This window comes from Capricornis sumatraensis, chromosome 1 (assembly GCF_032405125.1).
Source record: "Capricornis sumatraensis isolate serow.1 chromosome 1, serow.2, whole genome shotgun sequence".
Lineage (NCBI taxonomy): Eukaryota > Metazoa > Chordata > Mammalia > Artiodactyla > Bovidae > Capricornis > Capricornis sumatraensis.
In genome coordinates, this window is record NC_091069.1 from 1,956,808 (window position 1) to 1,979,864 (window position 23,057).

The following is a 23,057-nucleotide window of genomic DNA, read 5'->3' on the forward strand; positions in this document are numbered from 1 at the left end:
CCGGGATGGGTGAGCGAGGGCTGCAAGCAGGCGTCAGCCCTGCGACCCACGCCCACCTGACGCCACCCCCTGCTCCCCACAGGGTCCCTACACGGCAGGCGGGGGGGAAGGCACACCAGATGCACGAGGCAAGGGCCGTGGGTGTGGAGGGGCCCTCCCAGGGGGGCTCATCCAGGGGGGCTTCCGTAGGAGGGGTGTCCGGGCACCGCCTGCAAAGCAGGTGCAGCAGCGCCGTGGCCGGCCCGCCGCTGCGCCAGGAGGCAACCCAGATCCAGTCACGAACGATCGGGCTAGGGGTGAGCCTCCAACGCCTCTCCACTCCCCACCGTGCACAGAGGCGGCAGCGGAGTGGGAGCAGAGGGGAGCGCACCCCGCGATTATCGTCAGCTTCACTGTCCCCGCCCGCCCCGCTCGCCGGGGGCAGAGCCCCTCCCAGCTGATGCTTCTCCAGCACCTCAAGGGGCCAAGCAGGCGGCTGCTGGCGGCACCGTCAGGGTGGGGGACACCGGGGCCGCTATTAGACTCTGGATTAAGACCTCCAGGAAGGGCCGGGCCCAGAACCCAATGCCGGACCCAAGCCTGTGGCCGCGGCCCCTGCTGCTGGAGGCCACTGAGGCCAGGACTGTCAACCCCAGGAGCCAACCCACAAAAAGAGCCGCGTCCATTCTGGCCCCAGGGCTGGGCAGGAAGGGCCCCGAGCCCACCAGGTGCTCCCACCGCTGCTGGCCCATGGGACAGGAAGCCTCCATCTACAGACCTGGCTCCTTCCCTGGGCACACGCTCAGGTCGCGCCAATATCGGCCCTGAGACACCCCAGGGGGAGTGGCTGTGCCCCCCGACAGGCAAGGAGACGCTGCCCAAGGCCCTGAGCCTGGGCACTCACAATGGCCCCTGGGGCCACCCACTCCCGTTTTCCAGGCAGAGGGGCCCCCAAACACCACCGGGCAAAGGGCCCTCCCGTTCAAGCAGCCGAAGCAACAGCTCTGTGAACACTAGACCCCGGCCCTCCGCTCGGCCCAGGGCCCCGGGAGGTGGCCCCGACCCCACACTCCCCGTCTGACCATCGGCCAGCACTGATGCTGGGGGTGAGGGGGGGGTCCGAGGCCACGCCCGCCACTCCTTCCAGGGGATGAGACTCTGACACCATGACAGTGAAGGGAGGGGACCTAACCCAGGGGGGCTTCCTGGAGGAGGACACACCCCTGCCGACGCCTGACGGAGCGGGAAGGTGGGCAGGACCCGGAGGACAGGGCAGGCATGGCTCCTGAGGACCAAGGGACATGGGGCGGGGGGCGGGGGGGTCACAGGAGAGCAGGGCCAGGCGGCAGCAAGAGCCACCTCCTGCGGGCACTGGGGAGCCACAGAGGGTGGTGCCCAAGGGAAGGGCAGTCCGGCCGGGCGGGGAGGGGGGCCCAGCGCGCAGCCCCAGGGCCCAGACCCAACTCCAGCCCCACCCCATCCTCCTGCTGGGAACCCAGACAGGAACCCGGGGCTCGACTTCCCACCTTCACAAAAGAAATCTGGGCCATGGGTGCCCCAGGCTGGGTTTTTTGGTCGAGAAATCCGGTCTCCCCCCACCAACCCGACCCTGTGGCTGCTGAGTCAGGAGCCCAGGGCGGGGAACAGGGGGGCCAAATCACAGCCCCTTCCAGCAGCAGCGTGGGCAGGAAGCGAGACTGCTGAAGCCTGGCCCGGCCCGCGGGACCAGTGCCCCCGCCATGGGACCACAGCATCCTCTCTGCCCGTCAGCACAGGAAGGGACCCACTTGGGGCCGGGGACACCGAGGCCTGGGGCAGGACAGGCCGGGCGCGTGCGTGCTCGGCCATATCCCCTCCCGGGGCACAGAGCAGGCGCGGGCTCGGGCTGCGGGACATTTCCGAGGTGGAGGAGCACGGGGATCAGGCTGCTGGGACGAAGAGCCGGGGGAGGGCAGGGCAGGCCCACCCGGCAGCGGGAACAGCGAGAGCGAAGGCTCAGAGCTGGAGACGCACGGCACACACAGCCAGCAGGGACCCCTCGGGGCTCGGCTCTGTGGGGGGCTTGGATCTGCAGGGGCACCTGCAGGCCTGACCACCTGCCCAGCCCTCTGGCCACGGGCCCGTGAGTGTCACGGGCAGGAGTACAGAAGGGCGAGAGGGACGTCACATCTGCTGACCGAGCCCCCGCCCCCCCCCCCCCCACCCGCGTTTGGGGAGGAAATGCTCTTTCCCACAGTTTCGAAAGATCCTCTTTGCTTGAAGGAAGAGAGGCACCCAGAATCACACCATTCCATGGCCTGGGGCCGTGCTCGCTGGGGTGGGGGGGGGGGTGCAGCAGGTCCCCAGAGCCCGGCCACCAGAGAGCCGCCCGCCAGAACACACGCCCCTGCCCAGGCTGCGAGGGGGCGAGGCCAGTGAGGACAGGACGAGGCGCTTAGCGCCATCCCCTCCACGTCCACATCAGGCGGCACCCGGCAAGGGGGCTCCCTTTCTGGTCCTGGGGGATTCCTGGGCCCCAGAAGGGTCTGCAACCGCCCCTTCCAGGGAAACTCGGAGCCAATCCCCACATCTCCCCCTACAGCCAGGCCTGCCACTGGATGCCGCGGGTGCTGCGGGGCAGGCCTCCACAGGCCCCCGGGCACCACAGGCAGGACTCCTCTCCCCAACCTGAAGACAAGGACTCCGAGGGCCAGAGCGGCCCCCAGAACTGAAGGTTCACCCCCACGACCACCCCGGAAGTGTCTCCATCCCCCTGCACAGAGGACAAAGCCCAGGCTCAGACGGACACACTGCCCCAGGTCACTCAGCAGCAAAGGGCTGAGTGGGCACCCAGACGAGGCTCAGGAGGGCTGCCCCCGCTGGGCCACCCAGCCCGCACGTGGCTTCCCCAGGCTCCGGGGAGGAGTCCCTCCTCCCAGCAATGACAAGGCAGCCCCGCCAGACAGACACCCTCTGCCCACGGCGCCCCTGCAGGGCGGGGTGCATAGAAATCTCGTCGTCTCCAAGGAGGTGTCCCCCACCCGCCTCAGCCACAGGATTCAGTGTTCTGGCCTCTGACGAAGGGACTCCCCAAGGTCTCGGCAGCCACCACATGCCAGCAGCAGCGGGCACCTCCTGGACGGGGCCAGCCACATCCCTCGGCCTGGAAGGAAGCCCACCTCGTACATGGCAGCAGCCACCACAGAGACCAGCTGAGCCAGCCAGCACACGGTGGGCCGGAGCAGCCCGGCCAGTTCCTCCCTGGGGACCTTCCACGGGCCCGTGGGCCAGAGTCCCAGACCCACCAGGTGGGTCTGAGTCTGGGCACTGCTGCCCAAGCCCCCCCAGGAAGCCCACCCAGCACCTACGCAGTGGCAGAAGGTCTCAGGCACGAGTGGGCTCAGCAGGAGTGAACCCAGGCTCAACCAGCTGCTTGGCACCTGCGTTACTGCCAACAGATGGAGCGGCGGGCATGGAGAGGGGCCCTCTGGGCACAGAGCAGGACGGGGCTAGGCCCGAGTGTCCTCCGTCCATCCCTCTCACAGCCCTTCCTGACCACACCGCCCTGCGTCCTCAGGCGCCCACAGTACACTGGGGTCTCGTCCAGACTTGCTGGTCCATCTCTGACGTGGACACTGGAGGGCTGGAGAGATGGACGTGCCTCTGTGTCCTCGTCCTGGCCAGCGGCTCCCCAACGGCAGGACCACACAGGCCTTCCGTTCTGACCCCACGGGCCCCTGCTAGTCCCACAGCGAGCCCTGGATAAACCCTGCCGCCGTGGCCTGTCCCGCTCTCCCCTCCACATGGAAGGCCTGGGGCGGACAGCACGACGCAGGGTACCCAGCCCGGGCACCTCGGTCTCCTGGTGTGCAGAGTGCTCGGGACTGGTGGCCCCACACCCGCACCCCGAGAGGCCTCAAGGGTCGTCCGAGCCCGCCCGCACCCGCAGACGGGGGGTACAGCAGGCTGGGCACAGGCCGGGGGCTGGACGGCAGCCCACCGGCTCTCCACCTGAGCCCCAGGCCCACCCAGGCCCGACCCGGGAGGCCAGGACCCACCACCAAATGCCAGATGCCAGCGCAAGACCCAGCTGCACCCACGCAGGCAGGCGTGGACCCCTCGCCCCAGGCCGGGTGGTGAGCCCCCAACCCGGGGTTCCCATGTCCCCACGTCCCCACACCCATCGCAGAAAACCTCGGCCAGCCAGACCCTCCAACGTCGCCCCCACCACCCCGCAGCAGGCTGCTCCCTCAGTGAGTCGGGCCTGGGCCCAGCAGATGCGGTCTGCAGGAAGCCAAGTCCAGGCCTGCCCTCGGCACACCCTGACCAGCCAGGTCCAAGGCAGACACGCTGTTCACCTGCGTGTCCCCAGCCCACTCCGCCCAGCAGACGCTGATCACCCTTCCTCCTCCGTCACGGCCACCCTCAACCTCAACTTCCAGCAGAGAACCAGGGCAGGGCGTCAAGACACGGGCTCGTAAGCCGGGGGGCACACCCACAGCCACCACCCACTCCCCACGACGGGCCCCCAGGGATGGGAAGAGGCCACCTCACAGGACAACCTGGGGAGAAACGAGCTCCCCGCCACCAGGCGCGTGCAAACCACGCAGCTGAACCAGGGCCTCGCACACACGCACTCGGCTTCCCTGAAGCCCCAGGACTGCGCCAGGAAGCCGGGTGGAGACTGGAGGGCGGGGTCCTATCTAACCCAGGGCTGCTAAAAAGAGCCAACAGGGAAGTAAAAATAGGAAATAAAAATAAAGTTGCTCCAGCCAGCCCTGGCTGTTTGTGTAGGAAACACGGCATCTCCCGGCCGGCACCGCTGCGCCCCTCCCGGACGGGGAGCGTCTCCCCCACCCGGCCTCCAGCCCCCCAGGAGGCCAGCTCTGCGCCCTGCACAGGAAAGGTCCGAGAGGGGTCCCCAGAGGCAGGTTCAGATCTCAGCACTGCCGCTGACCAGCCAGGTGACCCTGGGCGAGGGGCTGAGGCCCTGTGGGCCTCGGACACAGATTCCCCACCCCGCCCACGGCTCCGGCCCACCGTCTCCCTCTGCCCGGACATCTCCACCTGGGACCCTCACCACCAGCAGAGCGCTCCGTCCAAGGCGGGCAGGCAGGACATGAGGGAACCAGACCACCATAAGGAGCGGGCCTGGCTCTCCGAGCGGCTCAGACCCGTGTCCTCGTGTGCACGACGCTTCCTTGTCTTCCACGCCCCCTTCCCTGCGCCGCCTGCAGCGTTGGCGTCAGGCTCACTCGCACTAAAGTGTGCGTGACTGGCTTCCAGGCCGGCCCATGCTCCCAGGGTGCAGGATCGCTCGGAAGAGAAGACAGCCCAGCTGGAGGGCACGAGAAGGGGGCTGGAGCTCCCTCCTCTCACCACCCCCCAGCTCTGGCAGGGCGGGAACCCTCCACCACCCACCTCGTCCAGGGAGGCCCTCCCATGCTGGGTTGGTGCTTGTCAACCGTCTGAGCCTACCCGGGGTGCCCGCTGAAAGGGCGGGTGAGCGGAGCTGACCAGGAGTGTGGTCGCCACAGTGCGCCCAGGGAAGCGGGACGGGGCCGCGGAGGAGCCCCCGCCCACTGCAGGCCTTTCCAGAGCATCCTCGTCCCTCCTGGGGTCCCTTCCGCCCCCACCCCTGGGTCTAACCTTCATCTGACTCCTCCCCCAGGCCTGGAACCAGAGGGAGCTCCAGGGGGCTGGCCGGGGCGACTGGGGGTGACATTGGCGGTCTGAACCAGGACCCACGGCCCCAGACCCCCTCCGCACAGCCTCGCGGTCTTTCTCCAGCATACATCTGCCCACAGACCCCCTTCCCCAAGTCCTCCCCGTCGGGGCCTCCCCGCCCCCCAGCCCTCAGGAGAAACCCCAGTATCCTGCACAGCGCGCTTGTCCCTCGGGCCCCCTGCCCCTTGGACCAGCCGGGTCTTGCCGCACACACCCCGGGCACTGCCCACGCCTGCCGCTCAGCTAGGCTCCCAGCCCTGAAGGCCCGCAAGGACTGCGGGTGCATCTCCAGGCCGGACATGCCCGTGTGGGCACACGCGACCCACTCAGGCACACGGAAGTTTACATGTGCGCTCTGGCCCCGGAACCTGACCACAGGACCCCGTCTCTGCGCTCCCACGGGGTCCTGGCCCCACGTCCCCAAGGAGGGTCTGGGCAGGATGGGGATCGCTGAGGACAGGGGGGCCCAAACACACGCCACTCGCAGTCCTGGCCTTTCTGTCCAGCAGCCTCTGGCTCACAGACCCCCGAGCCGGCCAGAGCACGCAAGGCGGGGGTCTTGTGAGTGGGAACAGAGGATGACAGGGCAGACCCTGGGGCCCCCGGCCTCTAGGTCCTGAGGGCCAAGTCCAAGGGACCCACGGCCAGCAGGGACCCACCCAACACGGGCATGTGAGCCGAGGGCCACCAGGCTCCGAGCAGGGTGTCCAGATGGCTGGGACGCGACGGCAGTGACAGCAGGGAGGGGTGCACCGTGCACACACGTGTGTGCTGGGCCTGCACCAGGAGGGGCCGAGGGTCAGTGGGGGAGGGAGGCCCAGGCAGGCCACCTCCAGAACCCCGGAGGGTCTCCCTGTGAGGCCCACTCACTCCCCCAAGGCCACGATCTGTCTGCCCCCTGTCCGGGCCCAGGGGCCTGGGGCTCCCTGGCTGCCCCCGTGATAATGACTCGTAGCTTATCAGCGCCTTCCAGGACCAGCGTGGCCACGAGAGCCATTCCATCCCCGTCAGCCGGCTGCAAGAGTGCTCCGCTGCCCGAAGGGGAGACACAGGGACTGTCCAGAAGCAGGCAGCTCGCAGCAATGAGCTGCGGGCAGGGCGACGGAGACACACACGGGACCCGGCCTGCCTCCCAAGGACCACAGCCAGCGAGGGCCTGGGAGGTGTGACCTTGCCCCGTGACCCTGGGACTGCGAGCGGGACGGGCGCCAGCCGGGGTCAGAGGGGCGGCACCTGGACTGGGGGCCGGCCAATCAAGAACCAGAACTGCCCGCAGTGCTGCACCCAGACCGCACCTGGGCAGAGGAGGCCCGCGCCCCGAGCTAGCCACAGAGCCGGGAGGAAGTCGGCAGGCACCGAACGCCCCGTGGGAGCCCGGCTCAGGCTGGGGGCCGTGCCCACACACCTGCCCACCCTTCCAGCCTGCGAGGGAGGCCCAGCGAGGCCTCGGACGCTCTCGGACACCCCGGGCTCTGCGGTGCGCTTGGCCTGCGGCATCTGCCGTCCCCTTGGACGTGCATCCGCACCGGTGGCCCAGGGCGCGAGCTCCAGCCCGCCCAGCTGCCTGGGTCCAGGCGGCAGCGGCCAGGTGCCAGGCTGCTCCCACACCGAAGTCCTGATGCCCCAAACCCACCCCTGCTATGATGTCCTCACTGGGCGCAGCCCCAGGCCCTCCTACGCTCGGGGCCAAATCCCTGGACCGCTTCTCCCTAGGCCACCAGGCCCCCGGCCCTGCCCACCGGCCCCTCCTCACACACAGGCCAGACGCCACCCTCCCTGGCCCAGGACCCTCCAACGGCTCCACCTCCTGGGACAAAAGTTCCAGAGGCTTCTCTGGGCTCTCTGATTCCATCTCTGCCCTTCTCCCTTGCTGGTTCAGCTGCAGCCACACAGGAGATGCACGAAGCCTGGGCGGGAGGCCTCAGGCACGCCAGCTACAGAGCCACCACGCACGTGTGGGCTGCAGAAGCCGGCTTCTCCCAGGCAAACTCCTACGCATCCTTCACGGCCCAACCTACAGATCCCAACCCAGGGACACCAGGGCAAACCGGTGATGCTTCTCCTGTGCCCCCTCTGCCCCCTGCGGTCCTCCCACAGCCCACTCACGCCATCCCCTCCCTGACAGCAGAGGCAGGCATGACCACGCCTGTCCACCACGAGCGACCTCTCCTTCCATGCTTTATCAGCCCCACTTAACGGAGAAGGCCCAGACGGGGTTGAAGACTCTGGTCTCCAGTGACACAGATGGTGCTGGGATCCACCCAGCCCCTCGGACCCCGAGCACCTCTCACCAGCCCGGGGGCTGGGCTCACACAGCCCCTGCCACGCCCGCGACCAGCAGGAGCCAAGCGTCTGCAGACAAAGCCAGAACTCACGGAGGGACGGACAGACGGCGGCAGGCAGGAGCGAGGCTAGTTCTGGACCTCTCGCCCCCCCCGGCCAGGTTTCAACAAGACAGCCTCAGCTGCAGAGGAAGGAACGAGGTCTCAACAGGGCATCGCCTGGGGCTGAGGGCCCCCCACGCTGCATCCGGGCACTGGGTCCAAGGGAAACCCGGGTTCTGTCCAGCAATGGGAGGCGGCGGCCTCTGCGGCACTCAGAGCGGACGTGGGGGACAGGAACACACACCGCCCGGCCCTGGCCTCAGGCTCCCTCGGCAGCTGCTCCACGCCCAGGAATCGGCCCCGGGGTAGACAGACACACACAGCAGGACTCCCCTCCCATGGGAGTCGGGACGGACCCCCAGAGGGCGCATTCAGTGACGAGGACTCTGAGTCTCAAGTGGAGGGAGCAGGCAGATGGGTTTTCGGAAAACACTAACTCAGCCCACAAACACTTTCCGAGGCCGCAGCAGCGCCTGCCGCTCTGCCGTTAGCAAACGAGGCCTCCAGCCAAGCCCACCAAGGTCTCGGGGTCCCCCCACCTCGGGAGCAAGAGCCCGCCCGACTGGCAGTCTCGGCCAAGGGTCCCGGCGGGGAGCAGCACTTCCACCTCCAACGCGGCCCGACATCCTTCCTTCCATTTCACGAATGAGGAAGCCGAGATAAACAGGGAGGAAGCAACACGCTCCAAGTCACAGAGTTCACGCGGCGGGGCCGGGGCGGGCAGGCCAGGGAGCTCTGAGCAGCCCCCTGGCCGTCGCTGGCACCCACCTCGTGTCCAGGGAGACGGACAAGGGAAGCGGGGAGGCCCTGGCTCCCCTCCCCACATCCGAGACCCTCCAGCTGGACCCTGGAAGGTCGTGGCCCACCCAGCGTCCCTCTGAGCCCAGAGTGGCCTGGCACTCGGTGTCCAAGGCCCCCACCTCCTGCCTTCCCACCCCCCGCCCCCGACCTTGATCCTAGGCAGAGAGTCCGGGAGCAGGGGTGGGGCAGGGGCGGCTCTGCCACCTCCCGTGGACTCTGGCCCCAATCAGAGCTGTTTTTCCTCAATCCAGGCGAGGAGGGGGTAAGTGAGAAGCCGTCAGGCAGACCAGCACCACGGCAGGAGGCTCCGCCGCGGGGGCGGGCTAACCTTGGCGATGGACCAGGGATGGGGGGGCAGACAGGCAACAGAGGAAAGGACCCCCAGCTGCTCCACGCGGAGGGGGCCCGGGTCCGGCCGCCCCCTTCCCCAGGAGCTGGAGCTGGTGTAAGCTCACGAGGAGGAGGGCCAGCGTGGTCACGTTCCAGACCAGCACGTCCCAGGCCCAGGCAGCAGAGGGGACGTCAGGTCAGCAGGAACAGGCCCAGAGGGGCTGCCTGCCGCCAGGTGCCGGCCAGGCCCACTCCTGGCCTCCCCTCCTCCCAAGGTTAATTATTCCTAGAGCAGCTGACCACGCCCCCATGCTCACTTGGCGCCTCACCAGCAGACGGGCCACCCAGCCAGGGGCCCGGCTGTGCCGCTGGGTCCTTCTGAGACCCCTCACCCTCCCAGCAATTCTGAAACCTGCCGGGGTGGTCCTGACCCATCACCCACCCAGCAAACTCTAGCTCATCCCTTAAAGCCGAACAGCATCACCTCCTCTTGGCAGCCTCCCTGACTTCCCCAGGCAGTGAGAGGTGAGGCAACTGAGACCCGGAAAGGTGACTGGCCAGCCCAGGGACACACAGCCTCCCTGCTCAGAGCTGACACTTGTTCTCACTGACCAGCTCCGAACACGAGAAAGCCAGAAAGCAGAGTGAGCAGCGCTGAGTGCAGGGGAACGGGGTGAGGGTCACAGGATCCTGAGCAGAGGCCTGAGGGCTGCGCCGCGGCAATGGGGGGCCCCACGGAGAATCCCAGGGGACAGGGCACGAACTGGCCTCGGGGGGTGGCAGGCACGACAGCACCCGCAGGCCCCGCCCAACCTCCATCTGCAACGCTCGAGTCCCCCTCACGCTGCTCACCCCAAACCGCCTCACCAGAACACCCCAGGTGAGGACCAGAGCTGGGCAGCCGGGCCCACCGGGACCGACCGTCCGGCCAACCCTCAGCCGACTTCCCAGCTCCCATAGCCCCGGGCCTGCCCCCTCAGCAGGGAGCTGAGGGTCCCGAGCTCAGGGGAAGGAGGCCAAGGGCGAGAGGCCGACACTTCCAGCAGGCAGAGGGCCCCAGGGAAACCACGGCAGGGGAGACGGGATCTGCCCGGACGCGCAGCGAGCTGGCCAGAGAGCAAACTGGACTGTCCACCTGGCCTGGGCTGCAGCCCCGCGGGACACGAGCTCTCCTGTCCCCCAAGAGCTCAGCCAGGCGTCTCCAGAAAGCGACAGCCTCTGCTGAGGGCACCCCAAAGCCGCTCCAGACAAAGCTGGGGCACGGGGGTACACAGCAGGCGTGTCTCCAAGAAGGAGGCCCACCACTGCTCGGATCCCAGCATTGACCTTCTTCTGGGCCCTCATCAGCCAGGACACCTTGAGCACAACCCTGAAGCTCCCCAAGTCTGAAAGCCCCATCCCCAAAACGTGGACCATGGGGCCTGTCCACTTGAGGGGGACGGTTCAGCCAGGTCACCACCATCCACCACTGCCCGGTGCCCCCAACACCTGGCCTGGCCTCTCAGGGCCAAACAGCCAGCAAGGTGGGTGCTCTGGACCAGAGGCCGAGATTCTCCGGAGAGCGGGGCCCAGGCTGGCCCACCGGCCCCTGGACAAGGCCCTGGGCGCACCCTCCATGGTGCAGGGTGAGCTGCCGTGACCGCAGCTGCTGGTGACCTCCACCCCACTCCTCAACCCCCGGCGCATTCCTGGATGGCGCGGGGCCGTGCGTGCTCCCCGGCCGGCCCTCCACTGTTTCTCCAAGGCAACGCTGTCACCCACATCCAAGCCCAGCACCCCGTCCCAGCGCCCGCCGCCCCACATCCTGCACACACACACACACACACACGAGCTGGCCGGGGACAGCACGCAGCTTCTGGAGGACGCGGGCCCGCAGACAGGCACGGAGGGGACTGCGACAGGGACCCCCAGGTGGGGGCTCGGGGCCAACTGCCCAACTGGTGCCCGCTCCCAAGGGCGGGGCAGAAGGCAGCCGTCCGTCAGGGGCCCATGAGCGCAGCAACTCCGGCCACCTGGGCTGTCCCCACCTGACCCCTGCCCAGGGCCAGCGCGGACACTTAAGCTAAATTGGTCAATTACGGGCCACTTAGACCCGTCCCGGAGCTCCCGGCCTCCCTCCGCGCTGCGCGGCAGCACCAGGAAGCCGGTTGAATCAGTAACCTCATTACAGCCCCACAGCCACACCCGGGGCCAGCTTTGAACTCCACGGGGGCGGATCCGGGGCCGCTGCAGGATTTACACGCGGCTGGCCCAGGCCCAGCTCGCTCCCCTCTCCATCCCCTCCGCTCTGAGCCAGAGGCTCCAGACTCAGCACAGCCTCCACGAGGACCCGACACAGCAGCCCCGTGCCCCGCGCCCGGCCAGGGAAACTAAGGCCCGGCCAGACACCATGCAGACCGGATGAGCCCGCATGAGGGGCTGGGTCCTCTCCCGGCCCCCTGTGCAAGGAAGGCACAGCTAACTCCAGCCCAAGGGCCCAGCCTGAGCCCCCAGGAAGCCACGCGGGGTCCCCACCCCCAGCCCAGGCTCGGGCCCACTCACAGGGGCACCGGCCAGGTCGGGCTCCAAGCCCACCCAGGACCCTCTCCCCTCCAGCCCCTGCCTGCTGCCAGCTCACCCTCTGCACAGAGCTGGCGGCCTAACCCCAATCCGCCATGGCCTCGGGGCCCCTCCCTATCCCAGTGTCGACCAGCCGCCGCTCACGCAGTAATGCCTCTCCCAACTTAGGCCACGCAGGCCCGGGGGCCAGGCCTCGGGGCGCTGGTCTCAGCTGACCCTGCTCCGGAGGGCCCTCCCCCACACCTGTTGCAAGCCCGCCTCTCTGCCAGAGTCCGCACCAGAACCGGCTCCAGCAGGAAGCCTGGCCACCCCCGCCGCTCACGCCCAGCTCTGCGGGTCGGCGGGGCCCGGCCAGCACCGGGCAGGTGCTCCCCGGGTGCTGAGTGGACCAGGGCCAGCCAGCAGGCCCGAGTCCTTCTAAGGAAGACCTCGTGGGGACTGTGCTGGAACCGGCTGGGAAGGCCAGGCCTGCGTGTGTGTGCGTGCACACCCTCGCGGCAGAGTGTACGCATGTGCGCACGTGCGTGCAGCTGTTCGTATATGCAGATATGTGCACGCCTCTGCACCTGTGTGCACGCACACGTGGGGCGTGCAGTCACGAGCACGTGCGTGCGTGTGTTGGGGGTGGGGAACACAATGATAAGCAAGGCCCCGCCCTGCCCTGGGGACCAGGTGTGGCTGCCCACCCCCAGCACCCACCCGGGCCCTGAGGGATTTGTGCAGACAGCTCTGCCCTGGGGGGTGAGGGCGGGGACCCCAGGCCTCAAGCTGTGACCCAACCCGTGTTTCTCCACCCTCGGCTCTGGCCCTACCCCTCGCGAGGGACGACCAGGGAGGAGGACCTTCCAGGGTAAACAGGAGAGAACGAGGGTAGTGAAGCTTCAAGCCCCATCAGCTCTCCCAGAAGAGAACGCTCACCCGAGGGCCCGGGACACCTAACAGGGCTCCCGCGGAGGCAGGACAGGGCACAGATGCAGGGCCCGCCAGGCAGGTGGTTTCTGAAGATGCCCCCTGAGGATCAGGCGGTCGGGGCCCGTCCCAGGACACGGGGCCCAACCGGAGCTGAGAAAAGGCAGGCAGAACCGCCCAGAGGCGAGTCCAGCCCGACAGCCCCCACAGCTCTACGGGCCCGTCCCCGAGAGGACATCACGGGGCTAGAAACCCAGGCCCAGGGACACACCAGGCACCCAGGGGATGGCACCACTGTGTCTCAGGCGGGCAGCACAGGGCCCTGGACGTGTCATGGGGCATTCAGAGACACGGGACAGATGGGGGCTACGGATGAAAGGGGGCCCTGAACGGGCGCCAGGCTCACCGGCCCCCCTCGCTCGGGGACGCGGGTCTCGGGGACGCAGGGACACACAGACGGAGGGACGCGGGACAGCCGGCGGCGGGCGGGCCGGCTGGGCGGCCGGAGCGTGGCACACAGGGCACGGCGCGCGCGTGTCCCCACTCTCCCCTGCGTCGGCCCGGGCCAATTTTATTTAGCTGCTTTCTGCTCCATTTCACGCTCGTTCTGCTGCTGAGCTAGACAATTGCTCCGTAACTCTAGGGTACAATTTCCCAGTCTGCGAGGCGCTGGGGCACGACTGCTCGAACATCCCACCCCAGGCTCTAGGTGGGCGTGCAAGTCAGGCCCTCGCCCACCCCCTCCCAGGGGCTGGGGAGCCCAGACCAGGCGCCTCCGGTGCTAGGAGCGTGGAGCACGGGCGGGGCCGCTCTCTTTCCCATGCCTGCCGCGCAGCTGCCACAGCAGCAGCTACGCCTCTGCCTCACGGTCCTGTTTTGCTCCATCACTGGACACCTGGCCCCCCCCACCCCCGCCACCGACCCAGACAGGGGACACAGGGAGGCTCGACCACGGGCCGCACCTCTGAAGGAGGCCGTCAGGGAGACACAATCGACTGCCTTCCCCTGCGCCCAGCAAGGGCCGTGCGCGCGTCCATTTTACAGATGAACAACTGAGGCTCTGACAGGCCAGCGGGCAGGACACACACACACAGGCAGCAAGGACGGGGGACCCGGTCCCCAGAGGCCTGGCCACCAGCCCCCCAGGAAGGGGCAGCTCCAGGGTCCCCAGGGTACACCGGGTCACTCAAGAGGGTGCAGGTGGGGGAGCAAGGGACAGAGGGGCCTGCGGAGGAGACGAGGGCGGGAGAGCAAATACAGAGCTGTCCCGGCGGGGGCAGGGCAGGTTGGGAGAGGGGAGGGCCTGGCCCTGCCCCCTGACCTTCCACAGCGTCCAGGACACAGGCCTGCACGGCGCACGCCAGGGCAAAGGGCTCGAAGGGCACCCACCGGTGGACACCAGCCCCACCAGCCACCAGGGCCCTCGAGGGGTCAGACCCCTGCCCGTACCCGACCCTGCCAGTGGCCGGCTCCCGTGGGAACAGACCGATAGGCCGGACACCTCAAGCCCCTGGCCACCAGGGCCAGCTGCCATCAACTCTGACAGAACCAGGAACGGGCAGAAGAGAGAAGGAGGGTCAGGTCTGGTCCTGGGCCAGCTCACGGCCTCTGCCCTGTCCTGTGCACGCAGCTGAGTCAAGCCCGGGAGCCCTCTGCTCCTACGGGACACACCAAGCTCGAGACCAGCACCCGCTGCGGAAACAGGCCAGCTGCGGAAAGAGCCCAGGAGTGCCGGGCAGGTGGGAGGCTGCAGATGGCGTCCACAGGCTCCAGCGGGCCTTCGGGGCTTTTGCCCCCACACACATACACACCACCCCCCGAGTCTGCCCCACCCCGACTCACCGAGGGCCCCGTCCTGATGCCGGATGCCACACACACCCGCCCCATTCTGCACGCACAATAATTCCACAACCAGCCCCCGGGGCCTCCTCTCCCAGGACGACAGACAGGACCACCACCGGAAACCCGCCCCAAGAGCCACACGGGGGCAGGGGCCAGAGTGGGGGAGGCCAGGGAGGGCAGGCAGAGGGCCTCCTGGAGGAGGTGCAAATCCCGGCAGGCCCTGAAGGACAGGCACAGCTGGACGAGCTGGTAGAGCTGGAGCCGGCCCCCAGCGGCCGCCCCGGTGTGCGCACGGCTGCCCGTTCAGCTCTGCCAAGCCCCAGCTCAGAGCCGCCCGGCCGGCCCCCGTGGCCCTTTCCGAGAGTCCCCAGCATGTCCCACCACGTCCAGGCAGAGTGGGTCAGGGCTACACACTGGGCCCAGGCGCAGCGGACAGACATCCGAGTCCAGGCCGGCAAGGCAACAGCCACGGCCACAGCCAAGCCCATCCGAGGGCCGTTTTTCTCACCCTGACACTTCCCCCAAAACACACAGAGCCCCCTCCGGAGTTTACCAAAACAAACACCCCAACAGTCCTAGGGCCCAGGCCAAGACGGGACTGCCTCGGCAGGCCGGCCTCCAAGCCCGGCCTCCGCAGAGTCACGTGACCCTGTTATTTCGGGAGGCCCGAGAATGTGCTCTATTTTGGGTCCCGAGGGCTCTGATGTTACCAGATGCCCCTCATCCGGGCTCCAAGTTCTCCCAGGTCCCCAAGAGCTGCCCGGAGGGCGATCAGTGGACCTACCGTCCTGTTACTGCCCCCCAACCCATCCCCAGGCAAATGGGCCACAAGCAGCCAGGGGTCCGGGGTCTGAGACCTCGAGACCACAGACTCAGCCTTGCAGCTCCACCGGCCAGACTGGTGCCAGCACAGGCCTTCTCTCAACCAGCACAGGCGCTGGTCAGCCGTGGGCAGCAGGGGCTGCCGTGGACAAGTGCTTGGGCCCAGATCCGTACCTCGGGCTTGTCCCTGCCCTGCCCTCACGCGGAGGCTCGGCAGCTGGGAGACTCCCGGGCAGGTAATGGCAAGGACCCAGGCCCGCCACGCCCCAGGCAGTGGGTGCTGGAAGGAACAGGCCCTCTGCCCAAGGCCCCGAAAGTGGACGGACAACCGTTAAGGGGCAATGCCGCCTGCCCAACTGCTCCAGGTCTGCCCTGGGCAGCCAGCCACGCCTGGACAGGCCAGGCCTTCCGACACTCACCCCCCACAAGGGATTAGGCCGTGTTGACAGAAGGGCTTAGGCAAGTAGCCGCTTAAATGGACCTTAACTCCACTGGACTTCAGAGCTGGTCACAAGCTTAGAAAAAAAATAAAGTGTAATCAGGGCCCAGGGCTGTCCGCTCAAGCCTGGGGCATGGGCTGCCTGGGAGGCCGCAGGCCGGGTCAGACAGAAGCCCCCCCAGCCTCCTTGCCGCGGCGGGAGGGCTGGGGGGAACCTGACACCCGTCCAGGTTCCTGGGACACAAATTTCCTCTCTGTGGGGTCTCCAGCACAGCCAGCCTGCGGCCAGGGCCCTCCGCAGGCCCACTCCTAGAACCCTGCCAGCATGTCAGGGACGGGGACCCATCCGCTCCATGCACCCAGGCAGGGCCCTGCCTCATCGGGGGGCCCGGGAGAAGAGCAAAGACAGAGTTGAGCGTTCCTGTCCCGGGGGCGCCTCTGTGTGTGTGTACACATATGTGTAAGACTTTAATAGGCGACAGGAGAGGTTGTTGGCCTACACAGCCCCCCCACCCACCCCAGGCAGCCAGGCCCAGCAGCAGCGAGTCACAATCAACTCAGCTTTCAGTCCGTACACACAGGCACCACCAGGCTGGGGCTTCAAACCCCAAACCATCCCTTTGTAGCCACTGGCCTTAACCAGTTTTCTCATCTGCAAAATGGACGTGCGTGCCCGCCCTGGAGGCTCTGAGGAGGAAGGAGAGCGCCCAGCCTGGCGCCTGCGGAGGTCTGGACCGTGCAGGGTCACAGAAGGAGTCTTCTTGGACCTGGCGAACTTGGAAGCCCACCCCGGTCACCATGTCACACGCCCCTCTGCGCGCCTGCCAGGAGCACTGACCCTCACCCAGCCATCCCAGGAAGCCGGGCCGGCTTCACGCGGCTCCCCTCCACCTCCCCATCTCAACACGCGTCCCCGCAGCTGCACCACGTTCTGGCGGCCAAGCGGGTGGCCAAACTGCACCCCAGGCTGCGAGGGGGGTGGGCGGGCGGGAGCGGCAGTGAGCCATGGGCTCCATTCATAATCAGCTGTTTTAATTCCCATTCAGCACAAATCCTTCACCCAGCCTGACAGCCCGGCTGCCGGCCCCACCGCCAAATTAATATCCTTCCCGGGCTCATTTATAAAGTCTCCCCATCCCCTCCCCCTCCCCTGCCTCTCACTGGTTCCCAAACCCGCGGGAAGACAGCGGGCTGGGGGCACCTGGCCATGCCCCCGCCTCCTTTGTGGGGCCAGACCTGGAGCTGGAGAGCGGTCCAGGGCAAGGGAGCCACTGGGCGCGATGGCAGCGGGAGGACGGGAAAGCCGGCCCTCCGATCCTCCACGGTGTCCACCCCAAGTGCAGGGCCAGCTCCAGGGAACGCCAGGAGAACACTCGCGTGCGCCAGAGTGAGGGTCCCCGTTTCTGGAAGGGGCCTCCCCGGGTTTGATGGTCCCGGTCTCAAGGCCCTTCGGCGACCCTGCCCACTGGCGCCCGGGCGGCTCTGGGGGAGGAGGGGTCCCGAGCGTTCCAGGGCCGGCGGCCTGCTGGACTCCGCAGCCCGGGCGGCGGCGCAGAGGCCGTCCCGATGCCAGGGCGGCCCGGAGGCTGGGAGCGCACAAGTTGCGCCGCCCCGCTGGAGCTGGGCGCCCGGGCGGGGGGCGCCAGCTGCCGCCGGGCGGGGCCGGGAGTCCCCGTCCCCCGCGCCCCGGTCCAGCCGACCGGCCGCCCCTCCGGCCCCGCTGCCCTCCCGCTGCCCGCTCCAAGTCGGCGGCCCGCCGCGGCCCGCGAGCTGCCCGCCGCCCTCGCCCGCTCCGCGCCCAGCCGGCCCGGGGAAAAGTTGCCCGGCCCACCCGCTCGCGGCCCCGCGCCCCAACTCCGCGCGGGCCGGTCGGGGGGCGCGGGGCCGGGCGGGGCGGGCCGGGGGCCCCCGCGCGCGCCGGGGACGCGCCCCGCCGCCGCCCGCGATCACTCACCGAGCGGCAGGAAATGTTTGGTGTCCATGTCTGCGGCGACCTCGCGGCGGCCCCCGGCGCGGCCGGCCGGGCCCGGGCGGCGGGAGCCGGCGGCGGCGGCGGCGGCGGCGGCGCGCGGAGGCCGCGGCGCGGCGAGTTGTTGCAAAAGTCGCCCAACAATGTAAACTACTTGTGCCGCGCGCCCCCGCCGCGCGCGCGCGCCCGCCCGCCCGCGCCCCCGCCGCGCGCGCCCGCGCCCCGCTCCGACCGCGGCGGCGCCGGCGGGGGGGCGGCGGGGGGCCCGCGACGGGCGCGGACTCGGCGCAGCGCCGCCACCCGCCCGCCCGGCCTGCGCGCGCGCCCAGCCCCGCCCGCCCGGAGCGCGCCCCCCGCCGGCCCCCCGCCCCCACCCCCACCCCCCCCCCCCCCGCCGTCCGGAGCGCGCCCCCCGCCCCCTGCGCGCGCGCGCCCAGCCCCGCCCGCCGGAGCGCACCCCCCTCCGCCCCCCCCTCCCCGGCGTCCGGAGCGCGCCCCTTTCCCCCGCGCTGCCCGCCCCGCCGCCGAGTTGCAGGCGAGCGAGCGCGGTGCAAACTTGCAAGTTTTCCTCCGCCAGGGGTTCCCGGGAGTCGCTCGGGGGCGGCGGCGCGGGGGCGGGGGACGCGGGCGGGGCGGGAGCAGAATTCCCTCCCGGCCTACCACCCCCCCCCCCAAAAAAAAAAAAACACCACCGGGCGGAGCAGGCGGACAGCGGCCGGGCCATTGTCTGAGCGGCCACACAAAGCGGCCGGCCGCGCGGCGCGCGGAGCCTGCCCGGCGCCTGGGGAAACTGAGGCCCCGGGCGGCACAGGCTCAGCTCCGGCGTCTAGTGCCGGGTTTCATTTTCTGGAGCCCCCATCCGGCCCCTACTCCCACACTCCGGGCGCCGCCAGCCCTCCCCACCCCGGGAAGGGGGCCTAGATGGGGAGGGGGAGCCCCGGCTTCTGGGAGCGCCAGGCTGGGGACCAGGGGCGAGCTGGGTGCTGACTCTGTGGCCAGGTGGCTATTTTTACGCCTTGGACAGTTCTCTGTCCTGACTTTTAAATTCATGACGTGTTTGTTTAAAAGCGAAAGGACGGATGCCCGTCCTGACAGCTCGGGGCAGCTGGAGTTGGGGCTCCTGCGTGAGTTACCTGCACGGACCTGGGCCTCCTGACCCCGCCCCCAACCCCGCTGCCCTGCTCGGTCCACTCCCAGAGGCGCTTCCCCAGGAGTCCCCACGTCACCCGGGCCACACAGGTGGCCCCTGGGCCAGGGGCGCTGATGGGAGGGCCCAGCCAGCAGCTCAGGGACAGACACAGCCTGGACTAGAGGGGGGGCCTCCTGCCTCGGGCACCATTGCCACCTATGTGACCTCCAGCCTGCCTCCCCAGCCCCCTGGGCTTCACTTTCCCCTCTGTGGAATGGGCACACAACAGGACCACCTCCCCATGGACAGCCAGGGGCTGGATCCCACAAGGCCACTGAGACCTGTCCTGCTGCAGAGAGAGGCCCTCGGGCCACTGGGAGCATCCTGGGCTGGGGGGAGTGGGGTAAGTGCTGATTGGGGAGCCCTCCCTCCCCAGGCACAACCACAGGCCGTGGCCCAGGCTTGCCCTGTCCACCTGGCTCCTGTCTGATCCCTGCCTGCCCTCCTCCCCTACTTGAGAAAGTCTGGGTTTTGCTGGCTCCTGAGCTCCCTGCCCATCTGCCCTTGCCTCGAGCCGTGGCCGGTGTACGACTGGTCCTCATCACTGTCGTCCCAGCAAACCCACTACCCGCTTCGCCCCGCCAGCCACCCACTTCTAAAGTCTGTTTCCTTCCGCCAGGGCTGGGGCCGGGCAAGCATGCAGGGTGAGCAGGAGCGAACACGGGTGCTGACACGTCTGGGGTGTGCGCCGCGTGCCAGCCCCCGTCTTCGGGCCTGTCTCTATTGCCCCTGGCACGGCCTTCCCTCTGTGCACCATCAGTGGCCCGTCTGAACTGCGTCCTCCCAGCCTGTCCTCCCGACCCGAGTCAGACCTCACCACTGCCACCGGAGATGAAGAGGCCCTCGCCACTTGGGAGAGGAGACCACCCAGTACCATGGCGCCCACTTCTTGGCTGGCCACCCCCAACAACTCCTGGGCAGTGGGCACGGCTAGCCCACCTGACTGAGGAGGACAGCCAAGGCCGGGAAAGGTGACAGCGTGGAGCACCGTCACTCTGCAGCGAGGAGGAAGCCGGCGTTTGAACCCGAGCCCTGTCCTGGGGGCGTCTGGGCCAGCGAGGGTGTGGACCCGCACAGGCCCCAGGGCCCCAGTGGCCTGTGGTGCAGCACTGCCTCGCGCCACACCCTGTGTGACAGCCAGCCACGCTCTGCTGAGTGGGGGCAGGGTGCCAAAGAAACGTGAACGGCTGCCGCGTCCATTGCCGTGGGTCGGTCGTTCATTCAACAGACGTCTCTTCAGCCCTTGCCAAGGGGCCAGACCGTGTGCCCAGTCTAGGTCGTCAGGCAGAGGGTGGTCCCAGGTGAACAGGCATGGGCTGGCTCCCCGTTCTTCTATTCCCAGCCGTGTGACCTAGCCAGGTCCCTCCTTCCCTGTGCCTCAGTCTCCTCATCTGTAGAGTGGGCGTGGTCTCCCTGTGCCGCTGAGTTACGGAGAAGACTGAATGAGGCGAGGCAAGGAGAGTCACGTAATCACACGGGCCACGGCCTTGTCTAACTCGAAGGAACTATGAGCCATGCCATGTAGGGCCACCCAAGATGGATGGCTCGTGGTGGAGAATTCTGACAAAATGTGGTCCACTGGAGAAGGGGATGGCAAACCGCTTCAGTATTCTCGCCTTAAGAACCCCACGAACAGAGGATGAGATGGTTGGACGGCATCACGGACTCGATGGACATGAGTTTGAGCAAGCTCCGGGAGTTGGTGATGGACAGGGAGGCCTGGCGTGCTGCAGTCCCAAAGAGTCGGACGCAACTGAGCGACTGAACTGAACTGAGGGAGAGTCTGGCCCCAGGAGGAGGAGCTCAGTCCTGAGAGTTCCTGCCACTTCAGTTATCGATATGATTATGAGATGATGAAGTGGGCACTCTGGGAGCCCCAGCCCAGGCGGGACCTAAGGGGCACCCACAAGGGGGTGGGAAGTGGTGGACAGGCTGGAAGTGTTAGGACAGTGACCAGGACGAGTCAGGCCAGGGGCCCGCAGCTTCTGGGCACAGCTGTTTCTTGGGCTGGGTTTGAAGAAGGAAAGTTTTCATCGGATCAAGACGGGGCTGAGGGCACTCCAGGCAGGAGGGCCAGTACACGCTCGCGCCCGGGGCGAGGAGGCAGCCAGCCTGTTGGAGGAACAGCCTTCAACAGCCTTGGCGGGCAGGTCGGAACACGCTGGGCGCTCACAGGCAAGCTGGTCCTAGAGGCCTCGCAGCCTGAGTTGGAGCATCTGAAGTCACCTGCCTGTGACAGGAGAGTCAAGCCCTGGGCTTCCCAGTTCCCCCCCCCAGCCCCTTGCCCCAGAAAACCCAGAGACTCCGTTTGGAACTGTTGGCGCCTGGAGCCAGGGAGACAGGCACAGGCGAACTGCCGCGTGGGTTTCTTGGGGCCTCTGCTCCCAGGAGAGACCTCCGACGGTGTCTCCAAGCCCCAGCCTCAGCCACGGCCCCAGGAGGCCGCGGGGGCAGTGGAGTGCGCCCGTGTCCAGAGCCCCGCAGGCCCAGCTCCGGTGCCCACAGGTGCCGCGCTGCCCTCAGCCTCATCTTGCCCTTGGCAGGGGCCGGGAGTGGTGGGGTGCAGGGGTGCTGCAGGAGCTGGCTGGCTCGGGAGGGGAGAGGAGCGGGCTGCGGAGAGAGGCAAACACCCAGCCTCCTTGATGGAAAATGTGCTTGCCCTTGTTATTTCTGGTTCTCGCTCCCGCCTCGAGCCGGGGCTCTTTGGTGCAAACGATCCCACAGGGCCCCGCCCGGGACGGTGGCTGCCCCATTTGGAGTCTCCAGGTCCCAGCTAACCGTGGAAAAAACCACCCCCAGCCTTCCCGCCATGTGTTTCTGCAGCCAAAAGTATTTTTATAGTAATATCCATCTATTTACAACCTGGGATCTAAGAGGGTTTTGTTTTTTGTTTGGGTTTTTTTTTTCTTTTTTTTCCTTCTGAAGGATGCTTTTTAAGGTACTTTGGCCTATCCCCTGTGCCTGTCTCAGCTCAAGCTTGTAAACAGTCTCCAGAATCACTTGGTGAACAGTATTTTTAAAGGCCACTGTCTGCCAGGCGGGGCCCCGGAGACTGGCGTCTGGATGGATGGCTCCCGACAGTTCCTGGGGCACCGGGCCGCACCTTGGCTGCTTCTGGGTTCTTTCCTCCAAGGAGGGCCCATGTGATCCTGAGCTGATGACCAGCAGGATCTCACAGACGGAGTGGGCCCTGACCCCCATAAACAGGGCAGGGGCTCAGGCACCCCGGCCTGTTCTCAAATCCCCCAGCCTGCAGGGCACTCTCTCACCTCCTGTGGGGGCGACCCTCTCTGTCGCTGGTGACAGCTGACTCAAGCTGGCAGGTGAGGAGGAAGCCCAAAGGGGCAGAGGGGCACCCAAGCTCGCCCAACAAGGCGGACAGCTGTTCCGAGGTCCGCCCTGTCTCTCCATCATGTGGGGGAGCTCAGGAAAGCCTCTGGTCTGCACTCAGCCTGTCCTGCTTAGTGGGGAGAAGCGAGCGGACCAGGTCGGGGGTCATGGTGGAGGAGGAGACGCCTCTGCGAAGCCTCTGTCACCCTGCAGACTCTTGACCACTCACGTCCACAGCAGTGGCCAGCCCTGCACAGCCAGACAAATGCGGCCAGAAAGAGGTTAGGCTTCGTCCCCATCAGATGCTCTGAAGGCAGGCCGCTCCCCTCCATCGTGTGGGAGCATCGTCCCAAACCTCTGGGCGCTGAAAGGCAGTTTGGCCAAACCAGTCTGTGTGAGACAGGCCTAAGGGGATGTGGCTAACTTTGTGGAGAAAGACTGGGGTTTCGGGGTAGCTCCCCGCAAGGGCTGGCAGGATCCTTCCGTGCTAGGTCAGTTCTGTCATGTCCAACTCTGCGAGCCCAGGGACTGTAGCCCACCAGGCTCCTCTGTCCGTGGGATTCTCCGGGTAAGAAGACTGGAGTGGGTTGCCATGCCCTCCTCCAGGGGATCTTCCTGATCCAGGGATCAAACCCATGTCTCCTACGTCTCCTGCATTTGTGGGTGGGTTCTTTACCGCTAGCGCCACCTGGGAACCCCCGAGATCCTTCCAGATGTCTCCAAAGAGATGGTCTCTCTGAACCCCAAGGGCACTTGGAAGGAGTCATGGATGCCGGGGCGGGGGCAGAAGGAGTGAAG

General features: G+C 67.7%; 1 protein-coding gene across 5 annotated transcripts in view; it reads right to left on the reverse strand.

Moving 5' to 3' along the window:
• Positions 1-17,792, reverse strand: part of RXRA (retinoid X receptor alpha) — an 89,268-nt gene extending 71,476 nt beyond the window's left edge. Inside the window, exon 1 of one of the 5 annotated variants that reach the window (XM_068988147.1) lies at positions 17,726-17,792. In XM_068988147.1, coding sequence (XP_068844248.1) covers positions 17,726-17,753 — 28 coding nt within the window. In that variant the 5' untranslated portion in view covers positions 17,754-17,792. Of the gene's footprint in view, positions 1-8,608; positions 8,684-8,837; positions 8,929-17,725 lie in introns of those variants that run through there. The other 4 variants (XM_068988115.1, XM_068988108.1, XM_068988139.1 and 1 more) reach the window with 4 other exon arrangements.
• Positions 17,793-23,057: the final 5,265 nt, after the last annotated feature.